At 60.7% G+C, this 19,649-nt stretch overlaps 1 protein-coding gene across 1 annotated transcript; it reads left to right on the forward strand.

Moving 5' to 3' along the window:
* The first annotated feature begins 9,311 nt into the window (after positions 1–9,311).
* AP5Z1 (adaptor related protein complex 5 subunit zeta 1) lies at positions 9,312–19,319 on the forward strand. Its single transcript, XM_059154840.1, has 17 exons — positions 9,312–9,406; positions 11,971–12,108; positions 12,196–12,382; positions 12,682–12,826; positions 13,000–13,112; positions 13,500–13,668; positions 14,049–14,189; positions 14,473–14,510; positions 14,591–14,753; positions 15,181–15,359; positions 15,950–16,092; positions 16,397–16,537; positions 17,192–17,303; positions 17,536–17,633; positions 18,146–18,278; positions 18,356–18,570; positions 18,806–19,319. Exons 1-17 carry the CDS (start codon positions 9,366–9,368, stop codon positions 19,074–19,076), a joined length of 2,427 nt encoding a protein of 808 aa, XP_059010823.1. The 5' UTR covers positions 9,312–9,365; the 3' UTR covers positions 19,077–19,319.
* The last annotated feature ends 330 nt before the right edge of the window (positions 19,320–19,649 follow it).

Below are 19,649 nucleotides of genomic sequence, written 5' to 3' on the forward strand. Positions count from 1 at the left end.
GGCTTCAGAACAAGAGGAAAACCGTGGAACTCCGCTTCCAGGCTGTTCACACAGGACTGGCTCGTGTGCTGTGCACCCCACTGGCAACACTGTGGCTCGGCTGGGTGTGACAAGCCATCTTGTCGCCACAGCCCGCAGTTGCCGGTTGCTGGGGACACCTGGCCTGTGGTGACAGCTGCCTTGGCATCCTCAGAGCCCGAATGAGGCATTTTTACTGCACCAAACTTAAAGTGGGGAAAAAGTTCTCTTGTAACATCCACACCCGTTGGCTTCAGTGACACGGGCATGGACTTGGCCAGTGTGTCGTCCGCAGTGATGAGAAGTTGCACTCCGTTCCGCATCAATGTTTTCCGTTGCTTTATAAACTTGGTCTCTTGTGGCGTGGGGTATGTGCATGAGCAGGCACACAAGTTGGGTGGAGGCTGAGGCACGCACACAGGCGATTCAGGTCCTTGCCTTGGGCCTTACCTCTAAGGGTCTGACCCCAAGACCTGCCTTCGGCTCGCCTGTTGCTGCTTCTTCCCCGTGGTCATCGTTTACGGGGTCCTTGCGAGGGGGACTGCCCAGGTTTGTCTACCGTGCAGAAGCTGTCACCATCTCCAGAGAACTCAGGACACTCAGCCACGGACGCGCGTCAGGGGACTGCCCGATCGGGTCAGTCTGGCTCTGACCCTTTGCTTTCCTAGCTCTTGAGATGTTTGGGTTTCTGCTCATTTTGGGTGAGGATCGCACTATCCAGGCAGGGGTTCCATGAGGAGGGAGCGCGGAGAGGTCAGAATGTCTATGGCTGGTGTTGCGTCACGCAGAGAGCTCGCGCCTTTTCAGCTCCTGCTGGGGCTGGGAAGGGGACCCTGTGGGGTCCGCTCAGGCTGGGCCTTGGGGGAACAGCCACTCTGGGTTCACAGACAGTGAGCTTCTGCATGGGCTTCTGGTCCCCTCATGCTGCCGCACGTCCTGGGACTGGTACCTGAAGGCCCAGGTCGGCCCCCACCTCTGTGCCCTCAGATCCAGGCAAGGGACAGCCTCCCCCAACCCAGAAGCAAGGGCACCAGGCCAGACGTCACCAGAGGACTGTGGCCCTCCGATTTGGGGCTGCCTATGACCCACCACAAGCCACAAACACACCCACCCTCCTAGAGAGCAGGCCCACCCTGACCAGGATTGGGAGAAGCAGAAATAGGTTCATTCTGGCATCGGGCAGTATCACCGTGGCCTCAAGGGTCCGAGGACCTTCTTGATCACCCCGCGGTTTGCGCATGTGTGAAGAGGTCAGCCAGGCCAAAGGTGATGAGTCCACCTCCTCCGCGCCGTGCCCCGGGGCACGCAGGCCCTGTGCTCCCGGTACCAGGTGCCTTGTCTTGTCGTCCTGCTGGCCCGGTCACCATGTTTACCAGCACCAGAGATGGGAAAACACCCTCTCTGCCTAGGGAGGGAGTCACACACGTCACCCATTTTCAGTAGTTGGGCGTTTCCCAGCAAGACAGTCTGCTATCGTGTTGGAAGGGAGAGGCTTGTACCCCAAGGTCATGGCGGTGTCACAGGGCCCAGTGCACGGGGCAGTGTGGGACACTGAAAGCCGTGGAGACGTGCCTTCTGGCGCCCCAGGGTGGACTCCTGAGCTGTCTGCATCTGTCCACGCTGACGCTCTCCCGAGCACCGCGTGCTAGCCGGGACCGGCCAGACGGCGCCATGGGGAGTCAGACGGATTGTCCCTTTACCACCAGCTCCGTAAATTCTGACACGTTTACATGGCATGTGTCCCTCGAGGGGTCTCGACAGATGCCGGAACAGCCCCGAGGCCTGGGACATGGCCATCGTGGCCCTGCCCCATGCTCCGGGGATGGCAGGGCCCCTCACCGGGTCCACCATGCAGAGCCACACGAGGGCACCCAGGGCAGCGGGGTCTTTGTGCCCACGGCCAAGCCCGTCAACTTCCCTCTCTGGCAGGTTCATGTTTGAGGTTTGCTGTTTTTAAGAACCGAACAAAGTTGAGAAGATGGGGGAGGGGGAGTTCTGCGTTGATAAAATGAGTAATCCGTGATTCTCGAGCTGGGAGGGAACAAGTTCAGGGTGGGGGTGTTGACACCGCTGGAGCGTGGGGGTCCCCACTTTCCCTCAAGCAACCTGACCACACAGGGTCCATGGGCACATCCTGGTCCCTTTCCTGCTGCTCACTGGGACTGGCGGATGACCGGCTTGAGGCCTCCAGCATCACTGGGTCCGCACGCTCGCTTTCGTGAGAACAGGTCTCAGGCTCTCCGTGGAGCACTGGGAGGCGGGCACCCTCTCCAGAGGGAGTGACGCGAGTCCCTGCCCTGGAAGCCCTGTGGTGGGTCCACAGTTCCAGAGAAAAAGCAGGCTTGCATCTGGCCTTGGGGTCAGTTTCTTCATAGAATAGAAACAGGCCTCATGCAAAGAGGGAGCACGTCATCGAACATGAGAACGTGTCAGAGAAGAAACACGGCTCCCCGAGCTCTTGGAGCTAAGCTATCAGTCCTGGGGTGTGAGCGACTGTGTGGGGCGCGGGACGCCTCGGGGGCCCACGGCCCAGCCCCTCATCTCTGGGAGGATGCAGCTCCCCTGAAAGGGGCCTCAGGGCAGCCCAGCCCGTGGGCATGGATGCCTGTGTCCACGTGAGTCTGTAAGCGCACTCCTTGTTCTAGAACCAGGTTCTAGAAGCTGGGAGGCAGAGGGCCGCCTGACCTCGGCCCCACGGCTGGTTTGGCCAGAAGGAGAGACCGTTTCCCGCTGTCCCTCGCCAGCCGCCTTGACGATCCTTCTGCCTCGGAGTGACAGTGCTCGGATGAAATCTCGCAGACCGGCTGCTCCAGACGGGCCGCTGCTCCTCACCCTCTTTCTGTCCCTCGTTTTCAAGTTGTTTCCCCGTTTTATAAAGCCCTTTCATTTTCAGAGCTGTTTCCCAAGACCTCGATTCCCCCATGAGGTTTTAAACGCTCAGGACGCGGCCAGGTGGGTGCAGGACGCTGCTGCGATTTTACACGGGACGGAACTGAAAGTCTCGGAATTGGAATTGGGGCTCCTGTGTGTCCGTTCTCACCGCTGGTTTTGGCCCTCGCTCTTTCAACCAGGAGTGAGCAGAGCAGCGCTGTCTCTAAGGACAAACGCCACAAAGCACTTTGTCCAGTCCTGGCACCTGCTTGTCATTGGGGTGCCCTTGGGGGATGGGAGAAGCGGGGATCCAGGACCGCGGGGGTGGGGGGCAGCCGGGAGCCCGCTGCGTGGGAGCTGTGTCGGCCCCCTACTTCCTGCGGATTCTAGTCTCCCACGCGCGTCCCAGGCGGGCCAGAGAGTCTCCAGGCGCCTCTCTCCTTTCCTCCAACCCTGTTAATTTTTAAGAGTCAAATAACAATTGGAAGAATCCTGGCTCCTTCTCTGTTCGGGAATTTTTTCTGGAATAGTTAGTTTGATTCCTTCGAATACTTATTGATGGTTTTCTCCACGTCAGAAATAGTAAAAAGTGCCCGGGAGGAAGGTTCTTAGCCGCAGTAAAGGGCCTTGTCCTTCTGAGCTGTCTCCCCGAGTCCCAAGGCGCGTTGAGACCTGGCGCCTGAACGTCGAGCCAGCGGGCTGGGCAGGAACGAGTCTGTGACTCCAAGCTGGGTTTTCCCACGTGAAGTTAACGGGCTTGTGGCCTCCTAAGCTCTTGGCCTCTAAGTTCTGTGTTAACTGACCCCCATCTTTTTCTTTCTTTCTTTTTTTTTTTTTTTAAATAATCCTTAAAAATGGGATTTAAAATCAACACATTTAAAATTTGGCCGTTCCGTGCTTCTCTCCCAGCTTCCTTTCCGAAGGCTTTCTGGATCCCCGTATTCTTAATTTACACGGCTCGGTCTGTATTTCGGCATGGGGGTCGGGAGGAAAGAAACAAAAGTGTGACCCCGACTCTCACCGGGGTCCGCCAAGTTCAGCCCCACGAGCCGCGCGGGCCCCACAGACCCCTGCCCCCCGAAGCTCGGCCCGCGGGCGGAGGGATTAAACCAGTACTGAGACTTCGTTTTCTTACGTGCTGGCAATTCTGTAAAGAAAACTTGGGGGGCGGGTCTGAGGGGTGTGTGTGCGTGCGCGTTTGGGAGCGTTTTGTTTTTTGTTTTGTTTTTTTTTTTTTACAGTGGCTGTCTAAAGTATTTTCCACAGTACGTGTAATAATCAGTGCTTTAAAAGCGGTGGTACCCATACGGTGGAAACCAGCTCACGGGATCGAAGGCCCCGCCGCGCCGCCGGCTTCTGCCACCGGTGCACGCGCGGGCCCGCAGGAAGCCCCGGCGGTGGCAGGGAGCCGGCGGTCCCGTCCTCAGAAAGACGAGAGGCCCACAGCAGCCGGGCCCGCCTGCGTTTTCATTTCAAATGGGATACAGTATTTTTTTAATAAGGAGCCATACTTTTTTTTAAAAGTTTGAGATCTGAATGTGATTTCTAATTGTATCAGACATTAATGTTTTAAAGCTATAAAAAGTTTAAGATTTCTACTTGTTTTCCACTTATTTTAACTGTCCTTTTATCTATTAAATTGTTGTATGTGGGTGGGGAAGTTCTGTTTCTCCCCTTAGCATTTGTTTCTATAACCAGAAATAAAATTATATATTACAGAAACGAGCCCGGGGCTCCATGTGGTCCTTGGGAGTGGCTCCTGGAGGCAGACGGGTGGATGGGCAGATGCCTGGACACGCAGCCCCCATGGGCTCCCTGGAGGGGGGCGCCTGACCCGGGGGGCGGCCGCTGGGGAAGGTGCGCGTTTGCCTTTTGTGCTCAGCGGCCCCCTCTGGGGAAGACGCAGACTGTCAGGGGAGGCGCCCGTGATTTCCTGGCCTCACAGAGCCCCAGCGAGTTCCCTGAATCGGAGTGTCTGCACCCCAGGGGCAGGAAGACCATTCCCATCGGCCCCTGGACGTGGACAAGCTGGTGGAGCCTCACCTTGCACCCAGGCACCGGCAGCTCTGCTGGGGATGCCCCCGGTGCCCACGGCTGCCTCTGCGGCTGCACCCGTGCACCCACGAGGAGCAGTCCCTGGACAGCTGGGGGCCGCTCCTGCCGGCACTCGGCTGCGTGAGCCTTTCTGCCCCTGTGCGCACTTCGTCTCTTAGGCCTTGTGTGTCCCGGCGACAGAGTTGAGGGCGACGTTAGCAAAGGGGGTCGGCCCCAGCGCCGAGGTCAGACTTGGATTCAAAGTCTGGCCAGGAGGCAGTGGGGGAGGTTTAAGTGGCAAGAAGCTCCATTTCTGCATCCGCAGAACGGGCGCCCGGCCTCGCAGTGCTCTGCAGATCACGGGGGCCAGGGCCCATCAGCAGTGGTGAAATCTCTCTGTAGCACCCACCGGCTTTACGGTTACGTCGTCACAGGAAGCAGGGTGCCTCTGCTGAGAAGGCCCCGGCTCGGGATCTCTGAGAAGCGTGCACTTGTCACACACCCGCATCTCTGGTCCAGATTCTCTGGTGTATGTGCCTGTGGCTCGTGGCTGGTCACCGCTCTGAGCTCAGGAACTGGCCTTTTCCAAGGTCTTACAGGCACCTGCGGCTGTAGCTGACATCTGACCACGGTGGTCCTTCATGAGACCCCACGGACACCGGACGATCATAACGGTCAGCCTCACCACAACGGTTGGAGGATTTTAGCCAAACCACAAGCAAGAGTAAGGATGGTAAGTCTCAAGGGTTTTGATGGCCAGTTAGCATCTTCCTGAAATGCATGGCTTTTTCAGTTTTGGTTTTGTGTAAAACAACCATCTCTCACCCGGAAGAGCTTAAGACAGGGGCACCTGGGTGGCTCAATCGGTTAGGCGACTGACTCTTGATTTCAGCTCAGGTCGTGATCTCAAGGTCGTGAGTTTAAGCCCCACACTGGGCTCCATGCTGGGGAAGGAGCCCACTTAAAAAATAGATAATAAGGGGCACCTGGGTGGCTCAGTGTGTTAAGCTGATGCCTTCAGCTCAGGTCATGATCTCAGGGTCCTGGGATCGAGCCCCGCATCGGGCTCTCTGCTCAGCGGGGAGCCTGCTTCCCTTCCTCTCTCTCTGCCTGCCTCTCTGCCTACTTGTGATCTCTCTGTCAAATAAATAAATAAAATCTTTTAAAAAATAGATAATAAAAATAAGATTTTGGATCATATTTGGCACAAACATGAATTTCGTGAGAAACCATCGTGTGTCACAAACGCAGGGAAGAGACTTGGGCTGTGCGTGTGTGCAGAGAGAACGGTCCCGGCCCATGGCTGTGTTCTCAGAAGTGAAGCCAGCCGGCGATGGCGGGCTGGTATGGAAGTGGGCAGAGGGCACAGCCCCCGCCACAGACCGCCTGCATGCCCAGCCGTGTTCACGGTTGCCGAAGCTGGAGGCCGACCAGGGGGTTCACCGACAGCGGAATGGCTGAGAGGTGGTAAGTCCCCGCGGTCATCTGTTCCCAGAATGAGGCCATGAGGACGGCCGGCTGTGACCACCCCCCCTCCCCCATGGGGGACAGAGCCACAGAGAAGCCTGCACAATGCAGGGCCCCGTTTGTATGAACCACAAAGAGGCAGGACTAACCCACAGCGACAAGAGGAGGTGCTGAGAGCAAGGGGAGGGTTGAGCCAGGGTCAGCTTGCCTCAGCGGCTTACCATGGTTTCAGGAATGTGGACAACCAGCTGCTAAAACCATCATTCAGGTTTTAGTGATATAAATTTAGGATTAAATACATTACATTAAAAAGGCAGTAAGTACGCTGTTTGTTCTTACTATCGTCTGACTCTCCCTGTGCCCTCCTGGCCACCCCCCATCCCTCATGTCCACTTGGTATCTGCAACTCTCCCGGCGGGGCAGTGACATCACGTTGGCAGCCTAAATTCTGCCATTTGGTGGGTATCTGTACACGGAAATCATCAAACACTACAGGTCAGCCCCTCGCCTCCCCGCCCTCCCCCGTTAAACATTTCCAAGTGTATCGCGCTCAGATTAGTGGGAAGGATCACGGAGTTCACTTACAACCTGTATACTCTATACATGCTTTACCTTAATAAATGCTTTTTTTAAGCTCCGATATTAGTATCCTAACTCCTTTCCAGGTCTCAGTGCAGGTACCTGCGGATTTGCTGTGTGTGCCACGGCCCAGGTAAACCAGCAGACTCCCTCCACAGCCATGGGTGGTGACCAAGCTACGGGCTGGCAGCTTCACTCCCAGCCTCCTGTGTGCTTGTGATTCCCGGGCCGGGCCAGGCCAGGGGGCGCAAACCCCGCCTCGGCTCTGCCAGCCTCTCCCTTTCCTACCGGGGCCTGGAAGGCAGGAGGGTGTTCCTGGACCTGGTCACATCCTTCATCTAACGCGCTGACAACAGCCAGCTTAGTCTCTGCAGCCCAGCCAGGGCCAGCACCTCGGGCCACCCCCAGTGGCCACCCCTCCTAGCCCTGGGACCCTCCCGCCACCCCCCTGCAATCTTCCCACACCCCTCTCCCAGAAGCAGCTGCGACTCACCCTCCCTTTCAGGTGTGCAGCCCCAGCAGCCCTTGGGACTTAACCTCTGTGGCCCCGCATCCTCACAGATGTCTTCCCGCTGCTCCGGCCATTCCTCAGTGGGTGACAGGTGGGGGACAGCATGTCTGCTTGGCTCATCATGCTTCTCCCTTGACAGGTGTGCACCTCGGGCACCTTACCTGGTTTTAGCTTCGGTCCAATCATCCTTCAAATGGTAATAAAACTTGGCTCGGAGTTGACTGACAGGTTCAACGAGATCGCTGATGCACGGTGCTTGGCCTTCCCCAAGGACCCCCTGTAACAGACTTCCTGGAGGCCCAGCTCCCCCTCCAAATCCCTCTGCAGCTCCCGTCTCTAACTCCTTGGCACCGGCTGCCCTCCACGCCTCCTGGGTGCCATCGGGGCATCTCAAAACTGTCAAGTCCGGGTTTCTGGCAGGTGAGTAGCTGGCCTGTTCTCTCTCCGCCCCCTCTCCTCCATCAGGCGTCTCCTTGCTGCTGACTCCCGCCACCCTGCCCAGACACCCGACTGCCCACAGCGCCTGCTCTCACTCTCCATCTCACTCGGCACCATCCTCCCTCCGTGGCATTTCCCACTATTAGGCCACGGTGTGTGTTTGCATATTTGATCACTGTCCACTTGTCGGCTATAAATTCCCCGAGGGCAGGGGCCTGGCCTCCCCTGTTCACTGTTCCCTGGAACCTAAAATACTCCCTAGCACAGTGAAGGGACTCGGTCTTTGCCAGCTCATTGAATGAATGACTCCCCAGATGTCTCTTCTGCCCCAGTGCCAAGGGAACGGGACCACGCGGAAAGCCAGGAACCTGCGGTTGCCCTGTTCCTCCTCCTGTCCCCAGTCCCATCTACAAGTCCTGTAAATCCTAGTCATGAATGGTGACTGAGTCTGCCTACTTCCTGTCCTCATGGCCTGTACCTAGCTTGGGCAGCCTCCCTGCGCGCTGTCTATCCTGCTGCCAGGGGTCAGGTTCCAGTCAAGTGCGTGTAGTCTCAGGAAGCAGGCCTGAACCGCTCTGTTCAGGACCTTGGCTCCCTCCTGCCCCTCCCCACCCTAGGTCTGACACCCTCTGGAAGCCGCCCCCCCCCACACCCCGCACCCTGCCTGCTCAGTTCAGGCTGTATGCGCATTTACCACACATGCAGCCTGCAGGCGGGAATACTGTGGCGGACACATCTTTCAGAAGGGCTAGAAGCTAGGTTTCCGTCTTCTAAGCCTGTTGCAGCCATGGTCCGTGGTTATGGCGGGCAGGGAATAAGACTATTCATAGCAGCGCTACAGCCCATGATAGGCACTAAATATGTGAGAGCCTCAGAACAGCAAAGCTGCACTGCGGAGGGGCTCGGCTGTCCTTGCAGACTGCTGGACACGGATCCGCCCAGCTACGGAGCGTGTGTCGGGTGCTCAGGTCATACTGAGCCAAGGACCCCCCCAGGACAGTGCCGTGGGTGGTCAGGAGACGACCCAGAAATGGGGCAGTGGTGCGGGGGCTGCCCACAGGCCCTCTCCTGACGGCACCCGCGTGCCCCAGAGTCCGTGGGGGGAGAGACGGACCTGGGATCCTAGGGTGCCAAGGTCCCGGGATCACAGGATCCTAGGGTCCCAGAGTAAGTTCCCGCGTCATGGGCTGCTGGGAGCGCAGGATCCCGGGGTGCCGAGCTCCTAGGTCTTGGGACCCGGGATGCTCAGGTTCCGAGGTCTCAGGGTCCCAGTCCACGGGGACTGGCGGACGGCTCACGGCCGGCCCCGCCCCCTAGGGAAAGGCCTCCACCAAAGTCCATTGGCCGGCGGCCTGGCCGCCCCGCCCACGTGATGCAGCACGTGATGCAGCACGTGACGCGACCCGGAAGCGGCCGGGCTGGGTCTCCGTGCGGCGGCGGCGGCGGCATGTTCACGGCGGGGGCCGAGAGTCTGCTCCACCAGGCCAGGTGGCCCGGCCTTTCCCTTGGGGCTCCTGGCGGGGGCGAGGGGTGTTCTTACAGAGCGGGGCGCGCGCGGCGACCTGCAGCAGCCCACACAGACCCGCGCTAGAGGCCCGGGGGGCGGGGCGGTCCGGCGGGTCCCAGAAGGCGGCGGCGCCTGAGCCTCCAGGCGAAGGGTGCGTGCGGGGGAAGCGGGGCGGGGGCCCCCAGGCTTGGCGGCGACACCCGCGCGTCCTGCAGCCAGGCGGGGAGCCAGAGGCTGTCCGGTGCTTCAGGGACAGGAGCATGAAGCCGCCGAGAGGCTGGAGAGCTGCTGGCAGTGAGGCCCGACGAGCTCTGCGTGCCAGCCTCGGCAATCGGATACCGGCCGAGGGCTCTGGGGAGCCAGGGGCGAAATCCCCGATTTAGAAACTCGCTCTCCTCAGGGTGCATTAGATAGGGTGGAGAAATTACCCACCGGCTTCTGGCCCCCAGCTAGCCCTGGACTCCCACTGACTAGTCCGTAGCGCCTTTCCCGAGCCCCTAACCGGCCACGGGAGAAAGCAGGATGCAGGCTAGGACTAAAATCCCACCGTCCATCAGACGGTGTAAAACTTGACGCCACTTGTTTAGAAGAAAATGCATTCGGGACCACAGGACAGTGACAAACTTAAAAAAAAACACAAAAAACCCTAAAACTGGATCCGGAGCTGGACCAGTTAGTGGGAAGGACTGGGATGGCTGAGGCTGCCGCCAGCTAGTGAAACAAGATCCTGAATACCAGTTAGGTTTTGAAGGCTGGGAACGGGGCAAAAATCTTCTGTGGTCAAAATAACCCTTAAAAATCTGCTCAGAAGGTGCCTTGTGGGTTCATAGCACGGGCTGCGTCTCCTTCACTGTTGGACAGATACTCCAGTATTCAAGCTCGAGGATTAGAAATCGAGCTCACCTGAACTTCGGGGATGTAGTACGTGAAGATAGCATCTCACTCAGCATGTGACACAGTCACCCTAGTGCTCTCGCCAAGAGGCACGTAAGCACTGAGACCCACCCAGAACCTCAAGGGGGTCACCTTTCCCCAGCTCAGCTTCTACTCCAGGTCATAAATCTGCAGAGTGAATAGTCCTCACTCTGCATTCTCTCTCTGTCTCAGGTAGGGCAGTGGGGGAGTTGAGGGTAGTGCATTTTCCAATATCCCAAAGCAAGATGCATGAATCATGCAAATTATTATGCAATTATGCAAAAATCATGCGAATTCTCTCCATTAGGGTTTGAAGAAAGCTAGTCATGATCAGTTAGGTCTTAGTTTTTCACTGTATTCTACCCTAAAGAAGCCTGTGATTCGGGGTGTCACAAGAGAAGTAGGACTCGTGGTTCTCGGAGAAGACAAGCCCAGGACCCTGTCAGCCTTGTTAGAGTCCGTAGGAGTTCAGGTTTGAAAGCACTGGGGAGCTGTTGGAGGGTTTGAGCAAATTGGCCTTTTAGAATCCTGGGATTTAGAGAACATACTGGAAGGGATTCACTGGGATGAGGGGTACCACCATTCTAGGAAAGAGTCTGCTGTGTGAGTTTCAGGCAGCCTGGTACCTTCCCGATCCGTCTCGTTAGCCCGGGGAGAAACACACCTGACCAGGCCGCTTTTTTCCTACATCCTTATCCCACACGTGACTGTTGTGTCTGTAAGAAATGAAAACGGGTTAGGAGGTAGGAGGGAGACGGAGTGGTGGGGAATTCACAGAAGTTCATCGGCCAACCTTCAAGGAAGAACAAGAAACAGAGGAAGCAGTCCCAGGCCCCCAGCCCCACATGCTTGGCCGCCCTCCTCGTCAGCCCAAGACTGGAGCTGCCCCGTCTTGGTTCAAAATCCCAGGTTCTGAGGTCGAGTGATCAGTTGAGCCTGGATCCAGTGGACTTCCACTGTGGCTAGGGAGGTGGAGGGGGCCCTCCTCTGAGAGCACCGCCCCCCGCCCCAGCCAGAGGTCCCTAGTACTGTGTTTCCTGGGCTTGCCTCGCCTTTCAGACTGGAAGAGAAACCCAGAAAACCAGGTTGCTGTTTTGATTTCTGTTCTGTTGATGCTTGAAGATACTTTTTTTTTTTTTTTTTTTTTAACGAAGCCGAGTAAATACTAGGAACCGTGGTAGTCATACCTGAGAACGTGACCCAGAGTTTGTCCTCTAAGGTAGCAGATTTCCCTCTTGTTCCCAGGAGCAGGAGGCTCCCTGAAGGAATCTGCTGGAAAAGCAACTTATTTCAGACTATCCTTCATTTTGTGTGCTAACATCAGTGGGTTTTAGTTCTTTCACTCCTAGGACAACAAAAACCTGGAGGTATGGCGTCTCTCCTAAAAGCCTTACCGGCAGGGGAAGGGACTAACCCCAGGGTGAGAGGGGACAGTGGCTGCATCCCAGGGAGGGTGGAGCCACAGGTGGTATCCTCGCCTTCCCGCACAAAGCCGGTGATGCTGGCTTCTCTTCTCCGTGGGGATGTCCCTTCAGACCCAGGATCATGGGTCAAAGCTCAGGGCGGCATTTCCGGCTCCCGCGGACAGGTCCCCCAACTCCAGGTCGCCAACACCCCGCTTTTCATTTAGGGAGATCCAGGATGAGGAGTTGCAGAAGTTCTGTTCCCGGGTCGCGAAGCTGCTGCAGAAGGACGACCCGGGGCCTGACGCGGTGGACGCCCTACAGAGGCTGTTCCTCATCGTCTCGGCCACGAAATACAAGAGGCGGTGAGGGTGCCGACCTTCGGGGGGCGCGGCCGCGTTGGTGGGGTGCTGAGTGACGTGCCCCCCATGCACGTGGCCTTGCGTTCCCAGGCTGGAGAAGACGTGCGTGGACCTGCTACAGACCACCCTCTGCTCGCCCAAGTGCCCTGAGCAGCTCCAGCTTCTGTGCGCGGCCATCCTGAGAGAAAGGTCGCCCTCCGACGACCTAAGCCTATCCTGTGACCATGTCCAGAGCAGCCAGCAGCTGAGCCTGGTGGCCTCGGTGCTCTTGGCCCAGGTGATGTGCCCATCCTGCCCCTGGTGGCCCTGGGGCACCCACCAGCCTCCCCCGCCCCCTCCTGCTCTCCTGCCCCTTGTTCCCAGGGACAGGGCAGGGCTCTGGGAAGGGCCCAGTTTCCGGCTGCTCCGGTGACACCCCGGATGTGGTAAGCGGCGGCAGTACGGAAACAGGTGTGCTCGTGGAGCGGCGGCCTTCAGGACCGGCTGCCCCTTCCCCGGTGTTTTCAGACCAGATGCCGTGTCGCTCACACACACAGGCAGGTAATCACTTCACATTCCCCCATGTTCCGTTTGAAGGGTGACAGAAAGGAGGAGGTCCGAAGCGTGGGCCAGCGCGCCTTCAGAGTCCTCGAGAGCCGGCAGCCCGAGGGGCCCAGTCTGAGACACCTGCTCCCGGTCGTGTCCAAGGTCACGCGCCTGGCTCCGCACTCCCTCCATGAAGGTAGCCACCCTTCCGGAGAGGCCACTGTGGGCACAGAGGGAGAGGCATGCCCTGAGGGCCCAGCACCCTGTCCAGAGTTTGTTTTCTAGAAAGTTCTACCAGTGCCACTGCAGCCCGAGTCTGGGGGATTGACTATTTCCCACATGTTGTCTCTGCCCGCCTCCCACCCACAGACCAGACCAGCCTGCTCAGCAAGAGGTTGGTGGACTGGCTTCGCTATGCCAGCATCCAGCAAGGGGTCCCACACGCTTCTGGAGGCTTCTTCTCCACACCCAGAGCCCGGCAGGTGAGCCTGGAGACTCAGGACCTCCCTGTCCTTCCACCTGCCCTGGTTCCAGAATGATCCCTCTTTCATGTCTGCACTCAAGTGTGGGGGGGGGCCTTTGGGTCCCCGGGGTCACAGCCCTCCTAGCCCGTGATGCTATGCGCAAAACCCACTGGCAGGGGTCACTTACCTGACAGAGGACCACGTCCACTCAGGTGCCAGTGTTTATGTGTCTTTTGGGGGCCGCCCCCAATCCTTGAGAGCATGAAGGCGGGGCTCCCACTGGCACGCAGCCCCCCTCCCGCCTTCCCTGGTATCTGTGAGCCCGTTGGCCGCACCCCCCAGCCTTAGACCCCAGCACCTCCCCAGCCTGCGTCCCCACAGCCTGTCCTTCCTTGCCTCCCGCAGCCGGGCCCTGTCACCGAGGTGGATGGGGCGGTAGCCACAGATTTCTTCACGGTGCTGTCCACGGGCCAGCACTTCACGGAGGACCAGTGGCTGAACGTGCAGGCTTTCTCCATGCTGCGGGCATGGCTGCTGGCCAGCAGCCCCCAGGGCCCCAGCGCCCCGGACTCAGGTGGGACATGGGGGTCGGGGGGACATGGGGGAGGTCACACAGGCAGGAGATGGACGGCACCAGGTGTGGCCCCCAGGTGACGCTGGGAGCACTGGTTGAGCCTCGTCAGCCCCGGGAGGCCTGTCCCTGTCTGCAGAAGAAGCCACAGAGGGCACAGAAGGTCACAGAGGGCACATGGCAGCACGGGTGCTGACAGCTTTACCGAATGCCCTCCCCCGTGCAGACTGGCCAGTGGTGGGGACAGACTGGGCTTCTGGGAGAGACCCCGCCCCGCCCCGCCCATGACCTCCGGTGGGGGTGAAGGCGGCCACGGTGGGGCTGGGCCTCGGCCGCCTGCTGCAGGGACTCCGTGCCCTGGAGCACCTCATTCTCCTTTCCAGATGACAAGTCGGAGCTGGAGGGCTCCACCCTGTCCGTGCTGTCGGCCACATCCACTGCCAGCCACCTGCTGCCGCCCCAGGAGCGGCTGAGGGAGAAGGCCTTTGAGTACTGCCAGCGCCTAGTGGAGCAGAGCACACGGCGTGAGTCCCGGCGCCGCATCTCCTTCCCGAGGGGGCGTCCCTGGCTGCTCCTTGGGGGCCTGCACAGCTTCTGTGTCCCTGGGGACTCTGTGTTCCTGGCGCAGACCCTGGGAGCTGGGTAGGGGGCAGAACCTGTCCCCAGCCCCCAGGCATCTGTCCCAGCCTCCCGTGCGTCTGCCCTGCGGGGGTCGCTGTCCACCCTCCCCTCTAGCTTCCAGAACGGTGCTTCTCACTCACTGTGTTGCCTCTGACGGAGACGGGGGGGCCTTTCTTCCTTCCCCAGGAGCCCTGAGAAAGGGGGACGCGGACCTGCAGAAAGCTGTAAGTGCCCGTGGTGTCGGGGGGCAGAGCGGGCCCCCACGCGGCTCCCTGTAATCCGGGCCCCCCGCGTGTCTCCGCAGTGCCTGGTGGAGGCCGTGCTGGTGCTGGACGTGCTCTGCCGGCAGGACCCGTCCTTCCTGTACCGCACGCTGTCCTGCCTGAAGGCGCTGCACACACGGCTGTGCGGGGACCTGGCGCGGGCGCGGGCGCTGCTGCCCATTGCGCAGTTCTTCCTGAGACACGGTAAGCCTCCCGCAGGGGGGTGGCCCGGGCCTCTCTTCCGTCAGTGGCTTCCTTCGTCTGTAGAACCGTGGCTTTGAGTGGTCCAGTGGAAAGGTGTTAGATGGGTTTGAGGGGCTTGTTGAAGCCGAGCAGCTTTACGCTGATCTTGGAACGCTCTTTGCCACGAGAGTTGGCGGGAGTTTCATATGAGGGACCGTGAAACCAGCACTTTCTAAAGAGCGTTCCTCGTCGTGTGACCCAGAGGGACTGGGCGGTCCGCCAGAGGCTCTCGGGGCGGGACGGGCGAGGCTCGGCCCCATGCAGCGTGCAGACCTCAGGGCCCCTGGCGTCTGGAACCCTGAGCGCCCCCCAGCAGGAGGGGCGTCCTCCTGACAAGGTAAGGTCCCTCGTGCCGGGGCCAGGCCCTGACGAGGCTGGTGCGTTTCAGGGGAGGCCGCCGCCGTGGACTCAGAAGCCATCTTCCAGCACCTGTTCACCAGGGTCCCCTGCGAGCTCTTCCACAGCCCCACGCTGGCCTTCGAGTTTGTCCGCTTCTGCGGGGACAGCCTGCCCCTGTTCGGCAGGAACCTTGACATTCTCAAGCAGAGCTTCCCCAACCTCTTCAAGGCACGCTCGGTTGTTCTCGGGCCGGTGGGGGGTGGAGGGTACAGCGCCCCCCGGCTCGTCCTCCAGACTGGGCACCAGTCACTAGCATCCTGGGAGGGGCCTGGGATGCCGGCCATGGGACAGCCCAGGGGGTCCATGTGTCCCGTAGGAACAGCGTCCCCACCGGGGAGAACCCCAGGCTGAGCCCCTTCAGAGGAGCTGCAAGGCTGGACTGTGGCTCATTCTAGAATTTGTCCCGATTGTCACAGCTGGTAGGTTCCTGTCGTCTGGGAGCCTCACCGGCTGTGTTCAGCTCTTTGTGCTGTGACCTTTCGACGCGCTATTTGTTACCAACCATGGTCTCCGTGTGGTCTTTGCAAATTTAACTGGAGCCTCGGTCCTTCTGGTAGAGGAGAAACAGTGACAAGTGCAAAGTGATCGCTGTAACTGTTGGTGCAAAAGGCGGCGCAGGGAAAGTGGGGGGCACCGACACCCCGCCCATCCGGGACCGAGGTGCACTCCCCTGGGGCAGCCACGGGTCCAGCTGCTGGCCCGCATGCCCCACACGGGCCCTCCTGGTGCCGACCAAGCCGCCACGCTTGTTCCTGCAGCTCCTGGCCTGGAACAGCCCGCCCCTCACCTCTGAGTTCGTGGAGCTCCTGCCGTGGCTGGTGGACCCCGGCACTGCTGTGGAGATGCTCCACGCGCTGCTGGACCTGCCCTGTCTAACCGCGGCCTTGGATCTGCAGCTCAGGTGAGCCAAAGGGACGATGCCTGTCCCCGGGTCCCCTCCCCATCCCCTGCTGTTCCGCGAGCTGCCCAGACGAGAGCACCTCTCTCCAGCCCCAGGCCCCCGAGGCCCTGGCCTCTGTCTCTTGCTGGGAGAGCCTCACCCTGCAAGTACCGAGCCCCAGGTCCCTTTTAGTTCCTCAGGCTCATCATTGGGGCGGGATGACGCCTGCTCTATCTCCGCAAGGGCTGGGACCGAGTCGGGACTCTGGTGGCCTGGGCCCAGAGCCCACATCTGAGCCTGGTCTTAGGCGTCTGCTTGCTCACAGGCTGTCACCGGCTGCGTCAGAGAGGCCACTGTGGGACATCTCCCTCAGGAACCCCAGCTGCCTGGAGGCTTCCCGGGACCCACAGTTCCAGGCTCTTCTCCAGCACCTGCTGCGGGCCAAGGCTAGCGGAACCGTGGAGAAGTAGGGCTGCTCAGGCCGGGGGGCCCTGGGGTGGGGCCTGGCTGTGGGGGTCCCTGGCCCCATGGCCCTGGGTCGGCTCAAAGAGCACTACACATGGTCAGAGCCTGTTCCCAGGGTGGGTGGCACATGTCTGGGGACATCCGGCCCTGAGCATCGTGCCTTCTAAGCTAAAGAGGCCCCTGTTGTTGCTCCCCGGCCCCCTGCCCTGGTAGCCACTAGCCATGCTGTGGGAGCTTGCTGGGCATAGGCCTCACGCTCAGCCCCTTACCAGCGCGCCAGTTCGGTTCCCACAACCCTGTGAAGTCGGTGCTGTGGTGACTCCATTGTCCAGAGGGAGCAACTGAGGGGTGGCGCACCCCAGGAGCAGGTTGGGGGGCTAGGACCGGAACAAGGCGTCCTGAGCGCAGACCCCCACGCACACCCTCCCTGTGTCCCGCGGAAGCGGGGAGCACAGCGCTCAGCAGGAGGTGGTGTGCGTGGTTCCCAGGGTGGGGGGCAGGGGAGGTCCTCCGAGGAGGCGGCGCAGGTGGTTTCAGAACTCTCCCGGGCCGTGGCACTGCGACCCCATGCCCTGTCCCCTTGGGCACCAGCATGTGTGTGGGCCCCCGGGGAGCAGGTGCGGGCGCTCAGTGGGACGTGCGGCCTGCCCTCCAGGTTGGTGCCCCTCCACCAGCTGCTGCAGCCCATGGCCAGCTGTGCCCGGGTGGTCCAGTGCGCCGAGGCCGTGCCCACGCTGCTCCAGGCCTTCTTTACCGCAGTGACTCAGGTGAGCCTGCTTCCGGGCTGCTCGGTTCCCGCGGCGGGGGTGACCCTGGGCCTCGGCAGAGCCGGTGTCCTTGAACACAGATCCCACTCTGGATCAGCGAGAGGCACCGGGAGGGTGGCCTGACCGCCCCCAAGAGCAGCCCCGGGCTGGCGGGCACCAGCAGGTGTGGAGCAGAATGTGGGGGAGGGTGATGGGGTGGGGGCTGAGTCTTTGTCTCCCTCTTGATCCCTAGTTTGCGGACGGGGTTCTGGCCAACCAGCTGGCGCTGCTGCTCCTGGAGAGATATGACTCCCTTTACCAGGTGCCCCAGTACGAGGCCCGTGTGCACAGGTGGGCCCTCCTGCCGGCCCCACGAGGGGTCACCCCCCCTGCCGACCCAGCCCCATTTCACTGCCCCCAGCTCAGCCTGCCTCGGCTCGGAGTCCCCACCTCCCCTGCGCTGAGCCCCTTTCCAGCGCCCTCTGCAGCCTGTGCCCTGCTCCCCAGCATCACCTGGGGCCAGCTGCTGCCCACACTGCTCTCCCCGGTCCAGAATGCCCCCGCCTCCGTTCCTCCTCTCCCAGATCTATAATCTCCAGTGCTGGCCCCGGTTCCTCTCCATGGAGCCTTCCAGACCATTTGTGCCCCTTTCCGAAGGCCTGATCCACACAGGCCTGTGCCCACACCATTCGCCAGCCCCAGCTTCCTCCCCAGTGGGCCATGGGTTCCTTTAGGGGCTGAAAGCATCTGGACCTGAACCTGTTCAGAGGCTTCCCCCTCTCCTCCTGGCTCTGGTTCTGCATGAGGGGCCACGGTCTGGGGCCTGGGGGCGGCCACGGCCCAGCAGTGTCCTCCCCGGGCAGGGTGCTGAGCTCCCAGTTCCTGGCCCTGTGCGCGCTGCACCCGTCACTGGTGGTCGAGCTGGCGAAAGAGCTGCTGGAGTTCGTGGGGAGCGTGAGCAGTGTCCGCAGCCGGGGGGCCATGCTCGCCTCCGTGGTAAGGCCGGCCGCCACGCCACCGCCCCTCTTCCACACTGGGACGCCTGCCGGGATTAAGGCTCTGTCCCCATGCAGGCCTGGGCCATCGGCGAGTACCTGTCTGTGTCCTGGGACCGGCGGTGCACCGTGGAGCAGATCAACAGGTTCTTTGAGGCCCTCGAGGCTCTGCTGTTCGAGCTCACCCAGTCGCGCCCTTCTGCCGCCCTCCCCGAGTGCCCCCCACAGGTCATCGCCGTGCTGGTGACCACGCTGACCAAGCTGGCCTCCCGGAGCCAAGACCTGATTCCCAGGTACTGGCTGGGACAGAAGAAGGGGAGCCAGTGCCGGTTGCCCAGGGTCTGCATGTGGCTCGCAGCACGAGGGCTCCGGTCGGATACCGGTGGCGGCAATGTCCGCACGGCCTCGCTGCTCCCAGCTAATGCCCCCCGACCCAGAGCTTCGGACGTCTGGGCCGCCCTGTGGGGCCTCAGCTTTCACGTGAGGGGTGCACCTGCAGCTGACTGACCGGGATCCCTTCGTCCTCAGGGTCTCTCTGTTCCTGTCAAAGATGAGGACCCTGGCCCAGAGCCCGGCGCCGAGCTCCATGCACCGTGAGGAGGGCGCAGCAGCCGTCCGCACGCGGGCCACTGAGCTCCTGACGCTGCTGAAGATGCCCAGTGTGGCCCAGTTTGTGTTCACGCCCAGCGCAGAGCTGTCCGAGCCCCGCTACCACCGTGACGCCAACACCGCCCTGCCGCTGGCCCTGCGCACGGTCAGCCGCCTGGTGGAGAAGGAAATGGGCCTCCTGCCAGGGTGAGGGGCGCGACCTGCGGGACTCCGGCCTGGCCGCAGAATGAGAGCCAAGATGCGGCTGCCACCAGCGGGGGCGTGAGACCTGGGGAGGAGCCCCGGGTGGGTCTGGGTCCCTCTGTGTGGGTCAGGCTGTCCCGTCCTCAGCCTTTGGGTGTTTGTCTCTGTCCCATGCTGAGCTGTGTGGTGACACAGATCTGATTTGGAGCTCTCACCCCGTTGGGGGTGGGTGGGGGCTGCTTGGTTTGTTTCTGCAGCGGCAATAAACCTCTTCCAGAGAGTCCCTGTGTGCACGAGGCAGAGGAGAGGGCCAGGTGTGGGGAGCGCTGCTGGGCGGGGAGGCCTGGCCCTGGGCAGGTGGGGACCCCCGCCCCGCTGGGCCAGACACTTGGGGCCGTTCCTTCCCACCAACTCACCACCATGTCCCAGATGTTACAGAAATAACAGCATGGATGTAGGCGATCTGCAAGGGAGCCATGTGACTCTCCCACTGGCGCAGCCACCCCTGGGAAGGGCCTCTGCTCAGTGTCCTTTCTTAGCCTGCTTTCTGATGCTACTGAATGATGGAAGACGTAGAAGC

Source organism: Mustela lutreola, chromosome 17 (genome assembly GCF_030435805.1).
Source record: "Mustela lutreola isolate mMusLut2 chromosome 17, mMusLut2.pri, whole genome shotgun sequence".
Lineage (NCBI taxonomy): Eukaryota > Metazoa > Chordata > Mammalia > Carnivora > Mustelidae > Mustela > Mustela lutreola.